Raw genomic sequence first — 19,021 nt, 5'->3', positions numbered from 1 at the left:
TGACCCTCCCACAGCACCCACTCCCTCAGCACTGACCCACCCACAGCACCCGTCCCTCAGCACTGACCCTCCCACAGCACAACTCCCTCAGCACTGACCCTCCCACATCACCCACTCCCTCAGCACTGACCCTCCCACAGCGCCCACTCCCTCAGCACTGACCCTCCCACAGTACCCACTCCCTCAGCACTGACCCTCCCACAGCGCCCACTCCCTCAGCACTGACCCTCCCACAGCACCCGCTCCCTCAGCACTGACCCTCCCAAAGCGCCAGCTCCCTCAGCACTGACCCTCCCACAACGCTCACTCCCTCAGCACTGACCCTCCCACAGCACCCGCTCCCTCAGCACTGACCCTCCCACAGCGCCCACTCCCTCAGCACTGACCCTCCCACAGCGCTCACTCCCTCAGCACTGACCCTCCCACAGCACCTGCTCCCTCAGCACTGACCCTCCCACAGCACCCACTCCCTCAGCACTGACCCTCCCACAGCGCCCACTCCCTCAGCACTGACCCTCCCACAGCGCTCACTCCCTCAGCACTGACCCTCCCACAGCGCCCACTCCCTCAGCACTGACCCTCCCACAGCACTGACCCTCCCACAGCACCCGCTCCCTCAGCACTGACCCTTCCACAGCACCCACTCCCTCAGCACTGACCCTCCCTCAGCACTGACCCTCCCACTGCGCCCACTCCGTCAGCACTGACCCTCCCACAGCACCCATTCCCTCAGCACTGACCCTACCACAGCACCCGCTCCCTCAGCACTGACCCTTCCACAGCACCCACTCCCTCAGCACTGACCCTCCCTCAGCACTGACCCTCCCACTGCGCCCACTCCCTCAGCACTGACCCTCCCACAGCACCCACTCCCTCAGCACTGACCCTCCCTCAGCACTGACCCTCCCACTGCGCCCACTCCCTCAGCACTGACCCTTCCACAGCACCCACTCCCTCAGCACTGACCCTCCCTCAGCACTGACCCTCCCACTGCGCCCACTACCTCAGCACTGACCCTCCCACAGCAACCGCTCCCTCAGCACTGACCCTCCCACTGCGCCCACTACCTCAGCACTGACCCCCCAACAGCACTGACCCTCCCACAGCACCCGCTCCCTCAGCACTGACCCTCCCACAGCACCCACTCCCTCAGCACTGACCCTCCCACAGCGCCCACTCCCTCAGCACTGACCCTCCCTCAGCACTGACCCACAGCGCCCACTCCCTCAGCACTGACCCTCCCACAGCACCCGCTCCCTCAGCACTGACCCTTCCACAGCACCCACTCCCTCAGCACTGACCCTCCCACAGCACCCACTCCCTCAGCACTGACCCTCCCTCAGCACTGACCCACAGCGCCCACTCCCTCAGCACTGACCCTCCCACAGCACCCGCTCCCTCAGCACTGACCCTCCCACAGCACCCACTCCCTCAGCACTGACCCTCCCACAGCGCCCACTCCCTCAGCACTGACCCTCCCTCAGCACTGACCCACAGCACCCACTCCCTCAGCACTGACCCTCCCACAGCACCCGCTCCCTCAGCACTGACCCTTCCACAGCACCCACTCCCTCAGCACTGACCCTCCCTCAGCACTGACCCTCCCACTGCGCCCACTCCCTCAGCACTGACCCTCCCACAGCACCCGCTCCCTCAGCACTGACCCTCCCACAGCACCCGCTCCCTCAGCACTGACCCTCCCACAGCTCCCACTCCCTCAGCACTGACCCTCCCACAGCACCCGCTCCCTCAGCACTGACCCTCCCACAGCACCCGCTCCCTCAGCACTGACCCTCCCACAGCTCCCTTCATGAGAAGGATTATTAACTTGCGTGTTCCCCCACTTGCAGTGCGAGAGACAGACTCAGAAACCTCAGCTTGGAGCACGAGAGACTACGCAAGGAGGAATCAGAGAGGCATCAGTTAATGCAGGTAACAGAAAAATCCATTCCCCTCCTCCCTCGGAAACTCTCCTTTTCACAAGGTCACCCTTGCAGTCGAGATGGGGCTGGGAAAGCAAGCCCCACGGCAGCTTGCCTCAAATATTGACGATCATGCCCAGCAAGGCGATTTGCTGTTCGTATTTTTTAAAAATAGAATCCCTACTGCGTGGAGTCAGGCCCTTCGGCCCAACCAGTCCACACCGACCCTCTGAAGAATAACCCCACCCAGACCCATTCGCCCGACCTTATATTTACCCCTGACTAATCTACCCTGACCAACACATTCCTGGACACTACGGGGACAATTTAGCACGGCCAATCCCACCCTAACCTGCACATCCCTGGGCACTACGGGACAATTTAGCCCGGCCAATCCCACCCTAACCTGCACATCCCTGGGCACTACATGACAATTTAGCACGGCCAATCCCACCCTAACCTGCACATCCCTGGGCACTACGGGACAATTTAGCACGGCCTATCCCACCCTAACCTGCACATCCCTGGACACTACGGGACAATTTAGCCTGGCCAATCCCACCCTAACCTGCACATCCCTGGACACTACGGGACAATTTAGCACGGCCTATCCCACCCTAACCTGCACATCCCTGGGCACTACGGGACAATTTAGCACGGCCTATCCCACCCTAACCTGCACATCCCTGGGCACTACGGGACAATTTAGCCTGGCCAATCCCACCCTAACCTGCACATCCCTGGGCACTTCGGGACAATTTAGCACGGCCAATCCCACCCGAACCTGCACATCCCTGGGCACTACGGGACAATTTAGCACGGCCAATCCCACCCTAACCTGCACATCCCTGGGCACTACGGGGACAATTTAGCACAGCCTATCCCACCCTAACCTGCACATCCCTGGGCACTTCGGGACAATTTAGCACGGCCAATCCCACCCTAACCTGCACATCCCTGGGCACTACGGGACAATTTAGCACGGCCAATCCCACCCTAACCTGCACATCCCTGGGCACTACGGGACAATTTAGCACGGCCAATCCCACCCTAACCTGCACATCCCAGGGCACTACGGGACAATTTAGCACGGCCAATCCCACCCTAACCTGCACATCCCAGGGCACTACGGGACAATTTAGCACGGCCAATCCAACCCTAACCTGCACATCCCTGGACACTACGGGGACAATGTAGCACGGCCTATCCCACCCTAACCTGTACACCTTTGGACTGTGGGAGGAAACCGGAGCATTTTCATTTTCATTTACTGGTGAGGTGTAGGAATCCCTGGCTGGGTCCATCTTTTATCACCCCATCCCTAGTTCCCCCCCCCCCACCCCTTCCTTGAGAAGGTGTGTGGGGGTGGGGGGGGGGGTGAGCTGCCTTTTTGACGGACTGCCGTCCCACCTGCCGGAGGGTAGACCCGCAACGTCCCTCGGGGAGGGGGTTCTGACCCTGAGGGAACGGCCGAAATATTCCCCAGTCGGGATGGTGAGGGGCTCGGAGGGAGGGGAACTTGCAGTGGGGGTGGGTGTGGGGGTGGGGGTGGGGGGTGTTCCCCTGTATCTGCCGACCCTTGACCTTCCAGAAGGAACGTGGCCGTGGGGTTTGGAATGTGCTGCCTGAGGATCTTTGGTGAATCACTGCAGTGGGTCTTGTAGAGGGTACACCCTGCTGCGACTGAGCTTCGGGGAGGGGGGAGGGAGGGAGGGGGTGTTTGTGGACGTGGGCCAGTCAACCAGGGGCTGCTCTGTGCTCCCCCCCCCCCCGGATTGTGTTGAGCTTCTCAAGTGTGTGTGGGGGAGCCAGCCCCCCCCCCCCAGGTTGTTGATAGTGGGGGGGAGGGGGGATTCAGTGACGGTAACACCATTGAACGTCAAGGGGGCGATGGTTAGATTCTCTCTCTCTCTCTTGTTGGAGACGGTAACCCCCAGGATGTTGATAGTGGGGGGGGAAGGGGATTCAGTGACGGTAACGCCATTGAACGTCAAGGGGGCGATGGTTAGATTCTCTCTCTCTCTCTTGTTGGAGACGGTAACCCCCAGGATGTTGATAGTGGGGGGGGAAGGGGATTCAGTGACGGTAACGCCATTGAACATCAAAGGGGTGATGGTTAGATTCTCTCTCTCTCTCATTGGAGACAGTAACCCCCAGGATGTTGATAGTGGGGGGGATGGGGGATTCAGTGACGGTAACGCCATTGAACGTCAAAGGAGTGATGGTTAGATTCTCTCTCTCGTTGGAGATGGTAACCCCCAGGATGTTGATAGTGGGGGGGAAGGGGATTCAGTGACGGTAACGCCATTGAACATCAAGGGGACGATGGTTAGATTCTCTCTCTCTCTCTCTCGTTGGAGACGGTAACCCCCAGGATGTTGATAGTGGGGGAATGGGGATTCAGTGACGGTAACGCCATTGAAGGTCAAGGGGGCGATGGTTTGATTCTCTCTCTCGTTGGAGATGGCAACCCCCAAGATGTTGATAGTGGGGGGGAAGGGGGATTCAGTGACGGTAACTTACATATTTAAAAGTACGGCCCTAGATACTGCTGTAGAACAGAGAGACCTAGGGGTTCAGGGACACAAGTCTTTGAAGTGTGTGTCATGGGTAGACGGGAGGGGGGGGGTTGAAGAAGGTGTTTAGCAGGCTTGCCTTCCTTCGGTCAGCCCTTTGAGCGGAAGGAGTTGGGGACGTTACGTCGGGGTTGTACAGGAGGTTGGTGAGACCTCGTCTGGATCACTGCGTCCAGCTCCGGTCGTCCCGTCACAGGAAGGATATTTCTAAACTGGAGGAGGGCTCAGGAGAGATTTCCCGGGATGTTGCCAGGGTTGGAGGGTTTGAGCTGCAGGGAGAGGCTGGGGGCTTTTTTTCCCTGGAGCGTCGGAGGCTGAGGGGGTGACCTTATCGAGGTTTACAAAATCAGGAGGGGGCGTGGATGAGGTGAACGGTGGGTGTCTTTTCCTTCGGACGGCGGTGGGGGGGGGGGTCTCAAAACGCGAGAGGGCGTAGGTTTAAGGTGAGAGGAGAGAGATCTCAAAAGGACACATGGGGCAACTTATTTACCCAGAGGGTGGTCTGTGCGCGGAATTAACTTCCGGAGGAAGTGGAGGATGTGGGCGCATTTGCAACGTTTCAAAGACATTTGGATGAGGACGCGGACAGGGAAGGTTTGGAGGGCTATGGGGCAGGAGCCAGGGAAGGTGTGGGACTAGTTTAGATTGGGGATTAGGGTTAGCATGGACTGGATGGGCTGAAGGGGCAGTTTCCGTGCTGTGGGATTCGATAAAAGCGTTTCCCTCCTTCCTCGTGATCCCTCAGAGGGAAGCGCAGAGTGAGCTGTTAATGTCTCCACACACCACCGCTCTCCCCCCCCGCCCCCCCACCACACCCAGCCCAAGGTTCCTTGCAATTTCTGCTCCACTGAATCCCTGGCAGGACTGTCGGAATGACTGCTCCCTGTGTCCCATACCAGTGCTTAATTCATTCCGAAGGACGTGGGAAGGTGAGTCAGTCACAGTGAGTGTCAAGCAGAAACTGAACAGGCGCAAACTTTACCGCAACCTTTTGAGTCCGTGCAGATTCAGCACCTCTCGCACGAGGCAACGTAGAGGAATCTTCAGGTCTTTGCACTCTGGGAGAGTGAGGGAGCAGGAGCTGTGGGAGGGTCAGTGCTGAGGGAGCGGGCGCTGAGGGAGGGTCAGTGCTGAGGGAGCGGGTGCTGTGGGAGGGTCAGTGCTGAGGGAGCGGGTGCTGTGGGAGGGTCAGTGCTGAGGGAGCGGGTGCTGTTAGAGGGTCAGTGCTGAGGGAGTGGGTGCTGTGGGAGGGTCAGTGCTGAGGGAGTGGGTGCTGTGGGAGGGTCAGTGCTGAGGGAGCGGGTGCTGTGGGAGGGTCAGTGCTGAGGGAGCGGGTGCTGTGGGAGGGTCAGTGCTGAGGGAGTGGGTGCTGTGGGAGGGTCAGTGCTGAGGGAGCGGGCGCTGTGGGAGGGTCAGTGCTGAGGGAGCGGGTGCTGTGGGAGGGTCAGTGCTGAGGGAGCGGGTGCTGTGGGAGGGTCAGTGCTGAGGGAGCGGGTGCTGTTAGAGGGTCAGTGCTGAGGGAGTGGGTGCTGTGGGAGGGTCAGTGCTGAGGGAGTGGGTGCTGTGGGAGGGTCAGTGCTGAGGGAGCGGGTGCTGTGGGAGGGTCAGTGCTGAGGGAGCGGGTGCTGTGGGAGGGTCAGTGCTGAGGGAGTGGGTGCTGTTAGAGGGTCAGTGCTGAGGGAGTGGGTGCTGTGGGAGGGTCAGTGCTGAGGGAGTGGGTGCTGTGGGAGGGTCAGTGCTGAGGGAGCAGGTGCTGTGGGAGGGTCAGTGCTGAGGGAGTGGGTGCTGTTAGAGGGTCAGTGCTGAGGGAGGGTCAGTGCTGTGGGAGTGGGTGCTGTTAGAGGGTCAGTGCTGAGGGAGGGTCAGTGCTTTGGGAGAGGGTGCTGTTAGAGGGGCAGTGCTGAGGGAGCGGGTGCTGTGGGAGGGTCAGTGCTGAGGGAGCGGGCGCTGTGGGAGGGTCCGTGCTGTGGGAGTGGGTGCTGTGGGAGGGTCAGTGCTGAGGGAGCGGGTGCTGTGGGAGGGTCAGTGCTGAGGGAGTGGGTGCTGTTAGAGGGTCAGTGCTGAGGGAGGTTCAGTGCTGAGGGAGTGGGTGCTGTGGGAGGGTCAGTGCTGAGAGAGTGGGTGCTGTGGGAGGTTCAGTGCTGTGGGAGTGGGTGCTGTGGGAGGGTCAGTGCTGAGGGAGTGGGTGCTGTGGGAGGGTCAGTGCTGAGGGAGCAAGTGCTGCGGGAGGGTCAGTGCTGAGGGAGCGGGTGCTGTGAGAGGGTCAGTGCTGAGGGAGCTGGTGCTGTGGGAGGGTCAGTGCTGAGGGAGCGGGTGCTGTTAGAGGGTCAGTGCTGAGGGAGGGTCAGTGCACAGGGAGTGGTCGCTGTGGGAGGGTCAGTGCTGAGGGAGCGGGTGCTGTGGGAGGGTCAGTGCTGAGGGAGCAGGCGCTGTGGAAGGGTCAGTGCTGTGGGAGTGGGTGCTGTGGGAGGGTCAGTGCTGAGGGAGCGGGTGCTGTGGGAGGGTCAGTGCTGAGGGAGTGGGTGCTGTTAAAGGGTCAGTGCTGAGGGAGGGTCAGTGCTGTGGGAGTGGGTGCTGTGGGAGGGTCAGTGCTGAGGGAGCGGGTGCTGTGGGAGGGTCATTGCTGAGGGAGTGGGTGCTGAGGGAGGGTCAGTGCTGAGGGAGTGGGTGCTGTGGGAGGGTCAGTGCTGAGGGAGCAGGTGCTGTGGGAGGGTCAGTGCTGAGGGAGTGGGTGCTGTTAGAGGGGCAGTGCTGAGGGAGTGGGTGCTGTTAGAGGGTCAGTGCTGAGGGAGGGTCAGTGCTTTGGGAGTGGGTGCTGTTAGAGGGGCAGTGCTGAGGGAGCGGGTGCTGTGGGAGGGTCAGTGCTGAGGGAGCGGGCGCTGTGGGAGGGTCAGTGCTGAGGGAGCGGGTGCTGTGGGAGGGTCAGTGCTGAGGGAGTGGGTGCTGTTAGAGGGTCAGTGCTGAGGGAGGTTCAGTGCTGAGGGAGTGGGTGCTGTGGCAGGGTCAGTGCTGAGAGAGTGGGTGCTGTGGGAGGTTCAGTGCTGTGGGAGTGGGTGCTGTGGGAGGGTCAGTGCTGAGGGAGCAGGTGCTGTGGGAGGGTCAGTGCTGAGGGAGCGGGTGCTGTGAGAGGGTCAGTGCTGAGGGAGCTGGTGCTGTGGGAGGGTCAGTGCTGAGGGAGCGGGTGCTGTTAGAGGGTCAGTGCTGAGGGAGGGTCAGTGCACAGGGAGTGGTCGCTGTGGGAGGGTCAGTGCTGAGGGAGCGGGTGCTGTGGGAGGGTCAGTGCTGAGGGAGTGGGTGCTGTTAGAGGGTCAGTGCTGAGGGAGGTTCAGTGCTGAGGGAGTGGGTGCTGTGGGAGGGTCAGTGCTGAGAGAGTGGGTGCTGTGGGAGGTTCAGTGCTGTGGGAGTGGGTGCTGTGGGAGGGTCAGTGCTGAGGGAGCAGGTGCTGTGGGAGGGTCAGTGCTGAGGGAGCGGGTGCTGTGAGAGGGTCAGTGCTGAGGGAGCTGGTGCTGTGGGAGGGTCAGTGCTGAGGGAGCGGGTGCTGTTAGAGGGTCAGTGCTGAGGGAGGGTCAGTGCACAGGGAGTGGTCGCTGTGGGAGGGTCAGTGCTGAGGGAGCGGGTGCTGTGGGAGGGTCAGTGCTGAGGGAGCGGGCGCTGTGGAAGGGTCAGTGCTGTGGGAGTGGGTGCTGTGGGAGGGTCAGTGCTGAGGGAGCGGGTGCTGTGGGAGGGTCAGTGCTGAGGGAGTGGGTGCTGTTAAAGGGTCAGTGCTGAGGGAGGGTCAGTGCTGTGGGAGTGGGTGCTGTGGGAGGGTCAGTGCTGAGGGAGCGGGTGCTGTGGGAGGGTCAGTGCTGAGGGAGCGGGTGCTGTGAGAGGGTCAGTGCTGAGGGAGTGGGTGCTGTGGGAGGGTCAGTGCTGAGGGAGTGGGTGCTGTGGGAGGGTCAGTGCTGAGGGAGTGGGTGCTGTGGGAGGGTCAGTGCTGAGGGAGCTGGTGCTGTGGGAGGGTCAGTGCTGAGGGAGCGGGTGCTGTTAGAGGGTCAGTGCTGAGGGAGGTCAGTGCACAGGGAGTGGTCACTGTGGGAGGGTCAGTGCTGAGGGAGCGGGTGCTGTGGGAGGGTCAGTGCTGAGGGAGCGGGTGCTGTTAGAGGGTCAGTGCTGAGGGAGGGTCAGTGCTGAGGGAGCGGGTGCTGTGGGAGGGTCAGTGCTGAGGGAGCGGGTGCTGTGGGAGGGTCAGTGCTGAGGGAGTGGGTGCTGTGAGAGGGTCAGTGCTGAGGGAGTGGGCGCTGAGGGAGGGTCAGTGCTGAGGGAGTGGGCGCTGTGAGAGGGTCAGTGCTGAGGGAGCGGGTGCTGTGTGAGGGTCAGTGCTGAGGGAGTGGGTGCTGTGGGAGTGTCAGTGCTGAGGGAGCGGGTGCTGTGGGAGTGTCAGTGCTGAGGGAGCGGGTGCTGTGTGAGGGTCAGTGCTGTGTGAGGGTCAGTGCTGAGGGAGGGTCAGTGCTGAGGGAGTGGGTGCTGTGGGAGGGTCAGTGCTGAGGGAGTGGGTGCTGTGGGGGGGGTCAGTGCTGAGGGAGGGTCAGTGCTCAGGGAGCGGGTGCTGTGGGAGGGTCAGTGCTGAGGGAGCGGGTGCTGTGGGAGGGTCAGTGCTGAGGGAGCGGGCGCTGTGGAAGGGTCAGTGCTGTGGGAGTGGGTGCTGTGGGAGGGTCAGTGCTGAGGGAGCGGGTGCTGTGGGAGGGTCAGTGCTGAGGGAGTGGGTGCTGTTAAAGGGTCAGTGCTGAGGGAGGGTCAGTGCTGTGGGAGTGGGTGCTGTGGGAGGGTCAGTGCTGAGGGAGCGGGTGCTGTGGGAGGGTCAGTGCTGAGGGAGCGGGTGCTGTGAGAGGGTCAGTGCTGAGGGAGTGGGTGCTGTGGGAGGGTCAGTGCTGAGGGAGTGGGTGCTGTGGGAGGGTCAGTGCTGAGGGAGTGGGTGCTGTGGGAGGGTCAGTGCTGAGGGAGCTGGTGCTGTGGGAGGGTCAGTGCTGAGGGAGCGGGTGCTGTTAGAGGGTCAGTGCTGAGGGAGGTCAGTGCACAGGGAGTGGTCACTGTGGGAGGGTCAGTGCTGAGGGAGCGGGTGCTGTGGGAGGGTCAGTGCTGAGGGAGCGGGTGCTGTTAGAGGGTCAGTGCTGAGGGAGGGTCAGTGCTGAGGGAGCGGGTGCTGTGGGAGGGTCAGTGCTGAGGGAGCGGGTGCTGTGGGAGGGTCAGTGCTGAGGGAGTGGGTGCTGTGAGAGGGTCAGTGCTGAGGGAGTGGGCGCTGAGGGAGGGTCAGTGCTGAGGGAGTGGGCGCTGTGAGAGGGTCAGTGCTGAGGGAGCGGGTGCTGTGTGAGGGTCAGTGCTGAGGGAGTGGGTGCTGTGGGAGTGTCAGTGCTGAGGGAGCGGGTGCTGTGGGAGTGTCAGTGCTGAGGGAGTGGGCGCTGTGAGAGGGTCAGTGCTGAGGGAGCGGGTGCTGTGTGAGGGTCAGTGCTGTGTGAGGGTCAGTGCTGAGGGAGGGTCAGTGCTGAGGGAGTGGGTGCTGTGGGAGGGTCAGTGCTGAGGGAGTGGGTGCTGTGGGGGGGGTCAGTGCTGAGGGAGGGTCAGTGCTCAGGGAGCGGGTGCTGTGGGAGGGTCAGTGCTGAGGGAGGGTATGTGCTGAGGGAGTGTGTGCTGAGGGAGGGTCAGTGCTGTGGGAGGGTCAGTGCTGTGGGAGCGGGTGGTGTGGGAGGGTCAGTGCTGAGGGAGTGGGTCCTGTGAGAGGGTCAGTGCTGAGGGAGTGGGTGCTGTGGGAGGGTCAGTGCTGAGGGAGTGGGTGCTGTGGGAGGGTCAGTGCTGAGGGAGTGGGTGCTGTGGGAGGGTCAGTGCTGAGGGAGTGGGTGTTATGGGAGGATCAGTGCTGAGGGAGCGGGTGCTGTGGGAGGGTCAGTGCTGAGGGAGTGGGTGTTATGGGAGGATCAGTGCTGAGGGAGCAGGTGCTGTGGGAGGGTCAGTGCTGAGGGAGCGGGTGCTGTGGGAGGGTCAGTGCAGAGGGAGTGGGTGCTGTGGGAGGGTCAGTGCAGAGGGAGTGGGTGCTGTGAGAGGGTCAGTGCTGAGGGAGTGGGCGCTGTGGGAGGGTCAGTGCTGAGGGAGCGGGTGCTGTGTGAGGGTCAGTGCTGTGTGAGGGTCAGTGCTGAGGGAACGGGTGCTGTGGAAGGGTTAGTGCTGAGGGAGTGGGTGCTGTGGAAGGGTTAGTGCTGAGGGAGTGTGTGCTGAGGGAGTGTCAGTGCTGTGGGAGGGTCAGTGCTGAGGGAGTGGGTGCTGTGGGAGGGTCAGTGCTCAGGGAGCGGGTGCTGTGGGAGGGTCAGTGCTGAGGGAGTGGGTGCTGTGGGAGGGTTAGTGCTGAGGGAGTGTGTGCTGAGGGAGTGTCAGTGCTGTGGGTGGGTCAGTGCTGAGGGAGTGGGTGCTGTGGGAGGGTCAGTGCTCAGGGAGCGGGTGCTGTGGGAGGGTCAGTGCTGAGGGAGGGTCAGTGCTGAGGGAGTGTGTGCTGAGGGAGGGTCAGTGCTGTGGGTGGGTCAGTGCTGAGGGAGTGGGTGCTGTGGGAGGGTCAGTGCTCAGGGAGCGGGTGCTGTGGGCGTGTCAGTGCTGAGGGAGGGTCAGTGCTGTGGGAGGGTCAGTGCTGTGGGAGCGGGTGCTGTGGGAGGGTCAGTGCTGAGAACAGCTCAGCCAGGCCCTGAGGGAGGAGCTGGAGCTGGGCAGTGAGCGGGATCGCTCTCGGGTAGGTGCTCAGAACCCACAGTGTCAACACAGCACCCACCTCCCACACACCCCTACACGGTGCACACACTCTCTCTCTCTCTCTGTCTCTCTCTTTCTCTCTCTCCCTCTGTCTCTCTCTCTCTCTGTCTCTTACTCTCTCTCTTTCTCTCTCTCTCCCTCCATCTCTCTCTGTCTCTCTCTCTCTCTCTCACACTCTCTCCATCCCTCCCCAACAATTCTGTCTGCCTCAATCTGTTTCTCCCTGCTATCCCCTTCTTCTCTGTGTGTGCCAATCCCTCTCTCTCTCATTCCTTTGTGTTCCCTCTCTCTGTCTGACTCTATCTCTCTCTCTCGCTTTACTCCATCTCACTCTCTCTCATAGAACATTCCAGCGCAGTACAGGCCCTTCGGCCTCTCGATGTTGTACTGACCTGTGGAACTAGCCTACACTATCCCATTCCCGTCCATATGTCCATCCAATGCCCATTTAACGTTAGCGAGTCTACCCCTGTTGTGTTCCACACCCCCTACTCCTCTCTGAGTAAAGACACTCCCTCTGACATCTGTCCTGTACCTATCACCCCTCAGTTTAAAGCTGTGCCCCCTCGTGTTAGCCATCACCGTCCGAGGGAAAAGGCTCTGACTGCCCACCCTATCTAACCCTCTGATTATCTTATAGGTCTCAATTCAGTCACCTCTCAGCTGCCTTCTCTCTAACGAAAACAGCCTCAAGTCCCTCAGCCTTTCCTCGTAAGACCTTCCCCTTCCCACACCAGGCAACGTCCCGGTAAATCTCCTCTGACCCCTTTCCAAAGCTTCCACATCCTTCCTGTAATGCGATGACCAGAACAGTACACAATACTCCGAGTGCGGCCGCACACCAGGGTTATGTACGGCCGCAGCATGACCCCATGGCTCCGAAACTCAATCCCTCTCCCGATAAAAGCTAACACACCGTACGCCTTCTTTACCACCCTGTCAACCTGGGTGGCAACTTTCAGGGACCTGTGTACCTGGACACCGAGATCTCTCTGCTCATCTACACGACCAAGAACCTTACCATTAGCCCAGTACTCTGCATTCCTGTTACTCCTTCCAAAGTGAATCACCTCAAACCTTTCCACATTAAACTCCATCTGCCACCTCTCGGCCCAGCTCTGCAGCTTATCTATGTCCCTCTGTAACCTGCTACATCCTTCAGCACTGTCCGCAACTCCACCGACCTTAGTGTCGTCCGCAAATTTACTAACCCACCCTTCTACGCCCTCATCCAGGTCGTTTGTAAAAATGACGAACAGCAGGGGCCCCAAAACAGATCCTTGCGGTACCCCACTAGTAACTGAACTCCAGGATGAACAGTTCCCATCGACCACCACCACCCTCTGTCTTCTTACAGCCAGCCAACTCATGATCCAAACCCCTAAACCACCCTCAATCCCAAGCCTCTGTATTCTCTGCAATAGCCTACCGTGGGGAACCTTAACACCTGCCTCACTGAAATCCATATACACCACATCCATCGCTTTACCCTCATCCCCCTGTTCGGTCACCTTCTCAAAGAACTCAATCAGGTTTGTGGGGCACGACCTACCCTTCACAAAACCGTGCTGCCTATCCCTAATCAACTTATTCCTTTCTAGATGATTATAAATCCTTTCTCTTTTAATCTCGCCTTCCATCTCCCTCTCTCTGTCTTTCTCAGTCTCTCTCTCTCTGACTCTCCCTCTCTCTCTCTCTGTGTCTTTCTCTCTGTCACCCTGTCTCTCTCTGACTCTATCTCTCTCTCTTTCTCTGTCTGCCTCTGTGTCTCTCTCTGTCTCTGCCCCGTTTCTCTTTGTCTATATCTTTATCTCCCTCTCTCTCTCACTCTGTCTCTCTGACACTGTCTCTGCTCCCTCTCTCTGACTCTGTCTTTCAGTCTCACTCTTTTTCCCTGACTATCTATCCGTCTTCCTCCCTGTCTCTCTTTTCTCCCCCCACTCTCTGTGTCACCTTGACACTCTGCCTATCTCTTTTTCTCTGTCTCTGACTCTCTCTGTCTCTATGTATCTTTCTGTCATTTTACCTCTCTCTCTGTCTCTCTCTCTCTCTTTACTCTGTCTCTCTGACTCTCTCTCCACTCCCTCTCTCCTCTCTCTGACTCTCACTCTCAGTCTCTCTCTCTCTCTCTGTCTTTGTTCCCCCACAATACGCACTCTGTCTCTTTCTCTCTGTCTCTATCTTGCTGTCATTTTCTCTCTCTCTCTCTCTCTCTCTCTGTCATCCTCTCTCTATATGTCTCTCTTTCTTTGTCTCTTTATATCTCTCTATCTGTCTGTCTCTCTCTCTCTGTGACTCTCTCAGTGTCTCTCTCTCTCTCTCTGTCTCTCTCTCTCTGTGACTTTCTGTGACTCTATCTCTCTTACTCTCTCTCTGTCTCTCTATGTCATCCCCTCTCTTGATCTGTCTCTATCTCTCTCTATCACTCTCTCTGTCTGTCTTTCTCTCTGTGTGTGTGACTATCTCTGTCTCTCGCTCTATCTTTCTCTCTGTCTGTCTCTCTTTTTCTCTCTCTCTCTCTCTTCCCCTCTCTGTGACTCTCTCTGTCTCTCTCTCTCTATCTCTCTCTGTGTCTGTCTCTATGTCTCTCTCTCTCTGACTCTCTATCTCTCTGTTTGTGTCTGTCTGTCTCTCTCTCTCTCTGTCATCTCTATCTGTCTCTTTCTACCTTTCTCTCTCTCTGTCTTTCTCTCTCTGTCTCTCTCTCTCTCTTTTTCTCTCTCTCTCTCTGTCTTTCTCTCTCTCTCTGTCTCTCTCTATCTGTCTATCTCTCTACCTTTCTCTCTCTGTCTCTGTCTCTCTCTCTATCTCTCTCTGTTCTCTGTCTCTGTCTTTCTCTCTCTGTCTCTGTCTGTCTCTCTCTCTGTCTCTGTCTCTCTCTGTCTCTCTCTCTCTCTCTGTCTCTGTCTCTGTCTCTCTCTCTCTCTCTCCCTCCCTTCCTACCCTATCCTTCCATTTGGAATGCAGTTGGACCCAAACGACACTGTCCCTGCTAGAAACCACACCTTTCTGACCCACAAGGTGGGCTGGGGCTGGCTTTGGGGATGGGTGCCGTTGAAGGGACCCGGTGCAGGGGAAGGGGAGTATGTCACAGAGGGGGTGATGATGGAGGAAGGCAGGTATGTGGTGTGGGGGTGGGCGTGAAGAGGGGCGGAATGGGGGAAAAGGAGTTGCTGGGTGTGGTGGGGGGAGAATCTGAGTGACCGAGTCCTGTTTTGACGCCCACCCCGGACTCTCGCATCACAGGCCCAAGTCTCAGAAACCCTTCGGAAGTGCCAGGATATGAGAACAGCCCTTGGTGTCCTTGAGAAGGAAAAGGAAGCCTTGCAGAAGGAGATGTGGGTAAGGAGTTACACAACTTGGGGTTATGATGGGGGGGGGGGGGGGGGGGGTTCAGTGGCATACGGCTTCGCTTTGAGAACTTTGCCCCCTCCCCCCTTTGACGTTCAATGTTGTTACCGTCACTGAATCCCCTTTCACCCGACTATCAACATCCTGGGGGTTACCGTCTCCAACGAGAGAGAGAGAGAATCTAACCATCGCCCCCTTGATGTTCAATGGCGTTACCGTCACTGAATCCCCATCCCCCCACTATCAACATCCTGGGGGTTACCGTCTCCAACGAGAGAGAGAGAGAGAGAATCTAACCATCGCCCCCTTGACGTTCAATGGTGTTACCGTCACTGAATCCCCCTTCCCCCCACTATCAACATCCTGGGGGTTACCGTCTCCAACGAGAGAGAGAGAGAATCTAACCATCGCCCCCTTGACGTTCAATGGCGTTACCGTCACTGAATCCCCCTTCCCCCCACTATCAACATCCTGGGGGTTACCGTCTCCAACGAGAGAGAGAGAGAATCTAACCATCGCCCCCTTGACGTTCAATGGCGTTACCGTCACTGAATCCCCTTCCCCCCCACTATCAACATCCTGGGGGTTACCGTCTCCAACGAGAGAGAGAGAGAGAGAATCTAACCATTGCCCCCTTGATGTTCAATGGTGTTCCCGTCACTGAAACCCCTCCCCCCCCACTATCAACATCCTGGGGGTTACTGTCTCCAACGAGAGAGAGAATCTAACCATCGCCCCCTTGACGTTCAATGGCGTTACCGTCACTGAATCCCCCTTCCCCCCCCGCCACTATCAACATCCTGGGGGTTCCCATTGAGCAGAAACTGAACTGGGACCCAGCCCCATATCAATCCTGTGGCTACAGGAGCAGGTCAGAGGCTGGGAATCCTGCAGCGAGTAACTCCCCTCCTCACTCACTCCCTCCCCCGAAGCCTGTCCCACCATCGAGCTGCTCTTGATAACACGTGGGAATAGGAGTAAGCCATTTCACATCTCGCACTTATCTTAATTAAACACCATCTGCCACCCCCATTGGCTGATAGAGTCCTAAAGACGTACAGCACTAAAACAGACCCTTCAGCCCAACTCGCCCGTGCTGACCCAGATATCCGAACCTAATCCAGTCCCCATTCCCCAGCACTCGGCCCCATCTCCCTCTAAACCCTTCCTGTTCCTGTCCCCCGTCCAGGTGCCTTTTAAATGCTGTCATTGTACCAGCCCCCACCACTTCCTCTGGCAGCTCCTCCCACACACGCACCACCCTCTGGGGGAAAAAGTTGCCCCTTGGGTCCCTTTCCCCCTCTCACCTTAAACCTACCCCCCTCTAGTTCTGGACTCCCCCACCCCAGGGGGGAAAAGACCTTGTCTATTTACCCCACCCTCGTGATGTTATAAACCTCTATAAGGTCACCCCTCAGCCTCCGACGCTCCAGAGAAAACAGCCCCAGCCTGTCCAGCCTCTCCCTGTAGCTCAAACCCTTCAACATTCTTGTCAATCTTTTCCGAACCCCTTCCACAACATGCTTCCTGTAGCGGGGAGACCGGGATTGAACACAATATTCCAACAGGAGCCCCTGACCAACGTCCTGTATAGCCGCAACACGACCTCCCGACTCCTGTACACAATACTCTGATGATCAACGTCACGGTGTACTCCGCGGTAACTTTCTTTGCTGTCCACTGCACCTCCACTGTTGCTCGGAGAAAGTGAGGACCGGCAGATGCTGGAGATCAGAGTCGAGAGTGTGTTGCTGGAAAAGCGCAGCCGGTCAGGCAGCATCCGAGGAGCAGGAGAATCGACGCTTCAGGCGTGAGCCCTCCAACATTGCTGTTATCCGCAAATTACGGCCCCAGCACTGATCCCTGTGTCACTCGGGGGCAGTTGTCCTGTGCAGAGGGATACCAGTAGTTATAGCAGCAGAAGTGACATGAGGGAGAATGACGTGTTCATCTTCAGGAGACCCGGGAGTATGTGGAGGTCTTGGAGCAGAGCGTGAACAAGGAGAAACGGCAGATTCCGAGGGACAAAGGGATCCAGACACAGACCAGGAGAAACACCCCAGGTCAGTCCCATCGTTGGGTAATCACACCTCGCCAGGGTAAAGCTCCCTCTACACCGTTCCCCTCTATCAAACACACCCAGGGACAGGGGGTTAGATACAGAGTAAAGCTCCTTCTACACCATCCCCCACTCCCGGGACAGGGGGTTAGATACAGAGTAAAGCTCCTTCTACACCGTCCCCATTCCCAGGGACAGGGGGTTAGGTACAGAGTAATGCGCCCTCTACACTGTACCCCACTTCCAGGGACAGGGGGTTAGATACAGAGTAAAGCTCCCTCTACACCGTCCCCCACTCTCAGGGACAGGAGCTGAGATACCGAGTAAAGCTTCCTCTACACCGTCCCCCACTCTCAGGGACAGGAGGTGAGATACCGAGTAAAGCTTCCTCTACACCGTCCCCCACTCTCAGGGACAGGAGGTGAGATACCGAGTAAAGCTCTCTCTACACCGTCCCCCACCCCCAGGGACAGGGAGGTTAGATACAGAGTAAAGCTCCCTCTATACCGTCCCTCACTCCCAGGGACAGGGGGGTTAGATCCAGAGTAAAGCTCTACACCGTCCTCCAAGCCCAGGGACAAGGGGTTAGGTACAGAGTAAAGCTCCCTCTACACTGTCCCCCACTCCCAGGGACAGGGGGTTAGATACAGAGTAAAGCTCCCTCTACACCGTCCCCCCCTCTCAGGGACAGGGGGTTAGATACAGAGTAAAACTCTTTCTACACCATCCCCCACTCCCAGGGACAGGGGGTTAGATACAGAGTAAAGCTTCCTCTACACTGTCCCTCACTCCCAGGGACAGGGGGTTAGATACAGAGTAAAGCTCCCTCTATACTGTACCTGGCAGGGATGAGGTCACATAGCTCGGTTTGGAGGCATGTATGTACTTGGGAGACATCTCACAGTGAAATTTCTGACAATCTCTCCCATCTCCTGCTCTCTCCTTCTCTCTCTGTCTCTCTCTATCTCTCTCTCTTTGTCTTTCTCCCTCTGCCTCTCTCTCTTTCTCTTCCCTTTCCCTCTTTCTCCCTCCGTCTCTCCTCCGCCATCTCTCTCCCTATCCCGCTCCCTCCCCCCCTCTCTTTCTGCCCCTCTGTCTCCGTCTCTCTCTCTCTCTCCACCTTCTTGTCTCTCCCTCTATCTTTCCCTTTCTGTGTGTCTCTCTTTCTCTCCTTCTCTGCCCCTCTCCCTTCCTCTGTCTCCTTCTGCCCTTCTCCCTCTCTCCCCCCTCTCCCTCTCTCTCTAACACACTCTTTCTCTCTCTCTCTCCTCTTCTCCCTCCCTCTCTTTGTCTCTCCATTCCTCGCCCTCCCTCTCTCTGTCTCTCTCCCTCTCTCCTTCTTTCCCTGTCTCCCTGACTCACTCTCTCCCTCCCTTTCCATCCCTCTCTCCCTCCCTCGCTCTGTCTCTCTCACTCACTCTCACTCCCTCTCGCTTTCCCTATCCCTCTCTCTCTCTCTCTCCTTCCCTCTCCCTCTCTCTCCCTCTCTCTGTCCCTCTCCCACCCACCCTCTCTCTCTCACTCTCTCCCTCTCCCCCTCTCCCCCCTCTCACCCTCTCTCTCCCACTCTATCTCTCCCTCACCCTCTCTCTCTCTCTCTGCCCTCCCTCTCCCTCCCTCTCCCACCCTCTCTCTCCCTCTCTCTCTATCTCTGCCCTCCCTCTCTCTCTCTCTCCCACACTTTCTCTCCCTCTCTCTCTTCCCTCCCTCTCCCTCTCCCTCCCCTTTCCCATTCCCCCTCTCTCCCCCCCTTTCTCTCTCTTACCCTGTCTCTCCCTCTCTCTGTCTCTCTCTTCCCTCCCTCTCCCTCTCCCTGCACTCCCTCTCTCTCCCACCCTCTCTCTCCCTCTCTCTCTCTCCCTCCCCCCGCCCTCTCCCTCTCTCCACCCCCCACCCTCTCCCTCCCCCCTCTCTCTCTCTCCCCTCCCTCTCCCTCTCCCTCCCCCCTCTCCCTCCCTCTCTCTCTCTCGGTCCTGCAGCGTTGATGTCTGGATCAGTTGGGGATGCTGTCGGTCAGTTCTGTGAACTCGCGGGGCAGTTGGACCGTCCCCACAGCCGACTGACCGATCGTGTGGTCATCAGCCAACCTGCCCCCAAGGCCAGTCAGAGGGCACAGGTTAGTCGCCCATTCCTCACCCTGTCGGAGAGTCAGTGCTAAGAGAGCGGGTGCTGTGGGAGGGTCAATGCTGAGGGAGCGGGTGCTGTGGGAGGGTCAGTGCTGAGGGAGTGGGTGCTGGGGAGGGTTAGTGCTGAGGGAGCGGATGCTGTGGGAGGGTCAGTGCTAAGGAGCGGGTGCTGTGTGAGGGTCAGTGCTGAGGGAGCGGATGCTGTGGGAGGGTCAGTGC

At 58.7% G+C, this 19,021-nt stretch overlaps 1 protein-coding gene across 1 annotated transcript in view; it reads left to right on the top strand.

Annotated features, from left to right (window-relative positions):
* LOC148134625 (uncharacterized) overlaps nucleotides 1-18,834 on the top strand; it is a 54,190-nt gene extending 35,356 nt beyond the window's left edge. The window contains exons 8-11 of the mRNA XM_087985666.1: nucleotides 1,851-1,932; nucleotides 14,513-14,608; nucleotides 16,575-16,680; nucleotides 18,656-18,834. Of these exons, the coding sequence (XP_087841792.1) occupies nucleotides 1,851-1,932; nucleotides 14,513-14,608; nucleotides 16,575-16,680; nucleotides 18,656-18,834 (463 nt within the window). The remainder of the gene's footprint in view (nucleotides 1-1,850; nucleotides 1,933-14,512; nucleotides 14,609-16,574; nucleotides 16,681-18,655) is intronic.
* Nucleotides 18,835-19,021: the final 187 nt, after the last annotated feature.

The sequence above is a fragment of the Chiloscyllium plagiosum genome, unplaced genomic scaffold (genome assembly GCF_037043375.1).
Source record: "Chiloscyllium plagiosum isolate Xiang-an unplaced genomic scaffold, Cpla_swu_hap1 HiC_scaffold_53Y, whole genome shotgun sequence".
Lineage (NCBI taxonomy): Eukaryota > Metazoa > Chordata > Chondrichthyes > Orectolobiformes > Hemiscylliidae > Chiloscyllium > Chiloscyllium plagiosum.
This window is presented reverse-complemented; position numbering and strand designations above follow the sequence as displayed.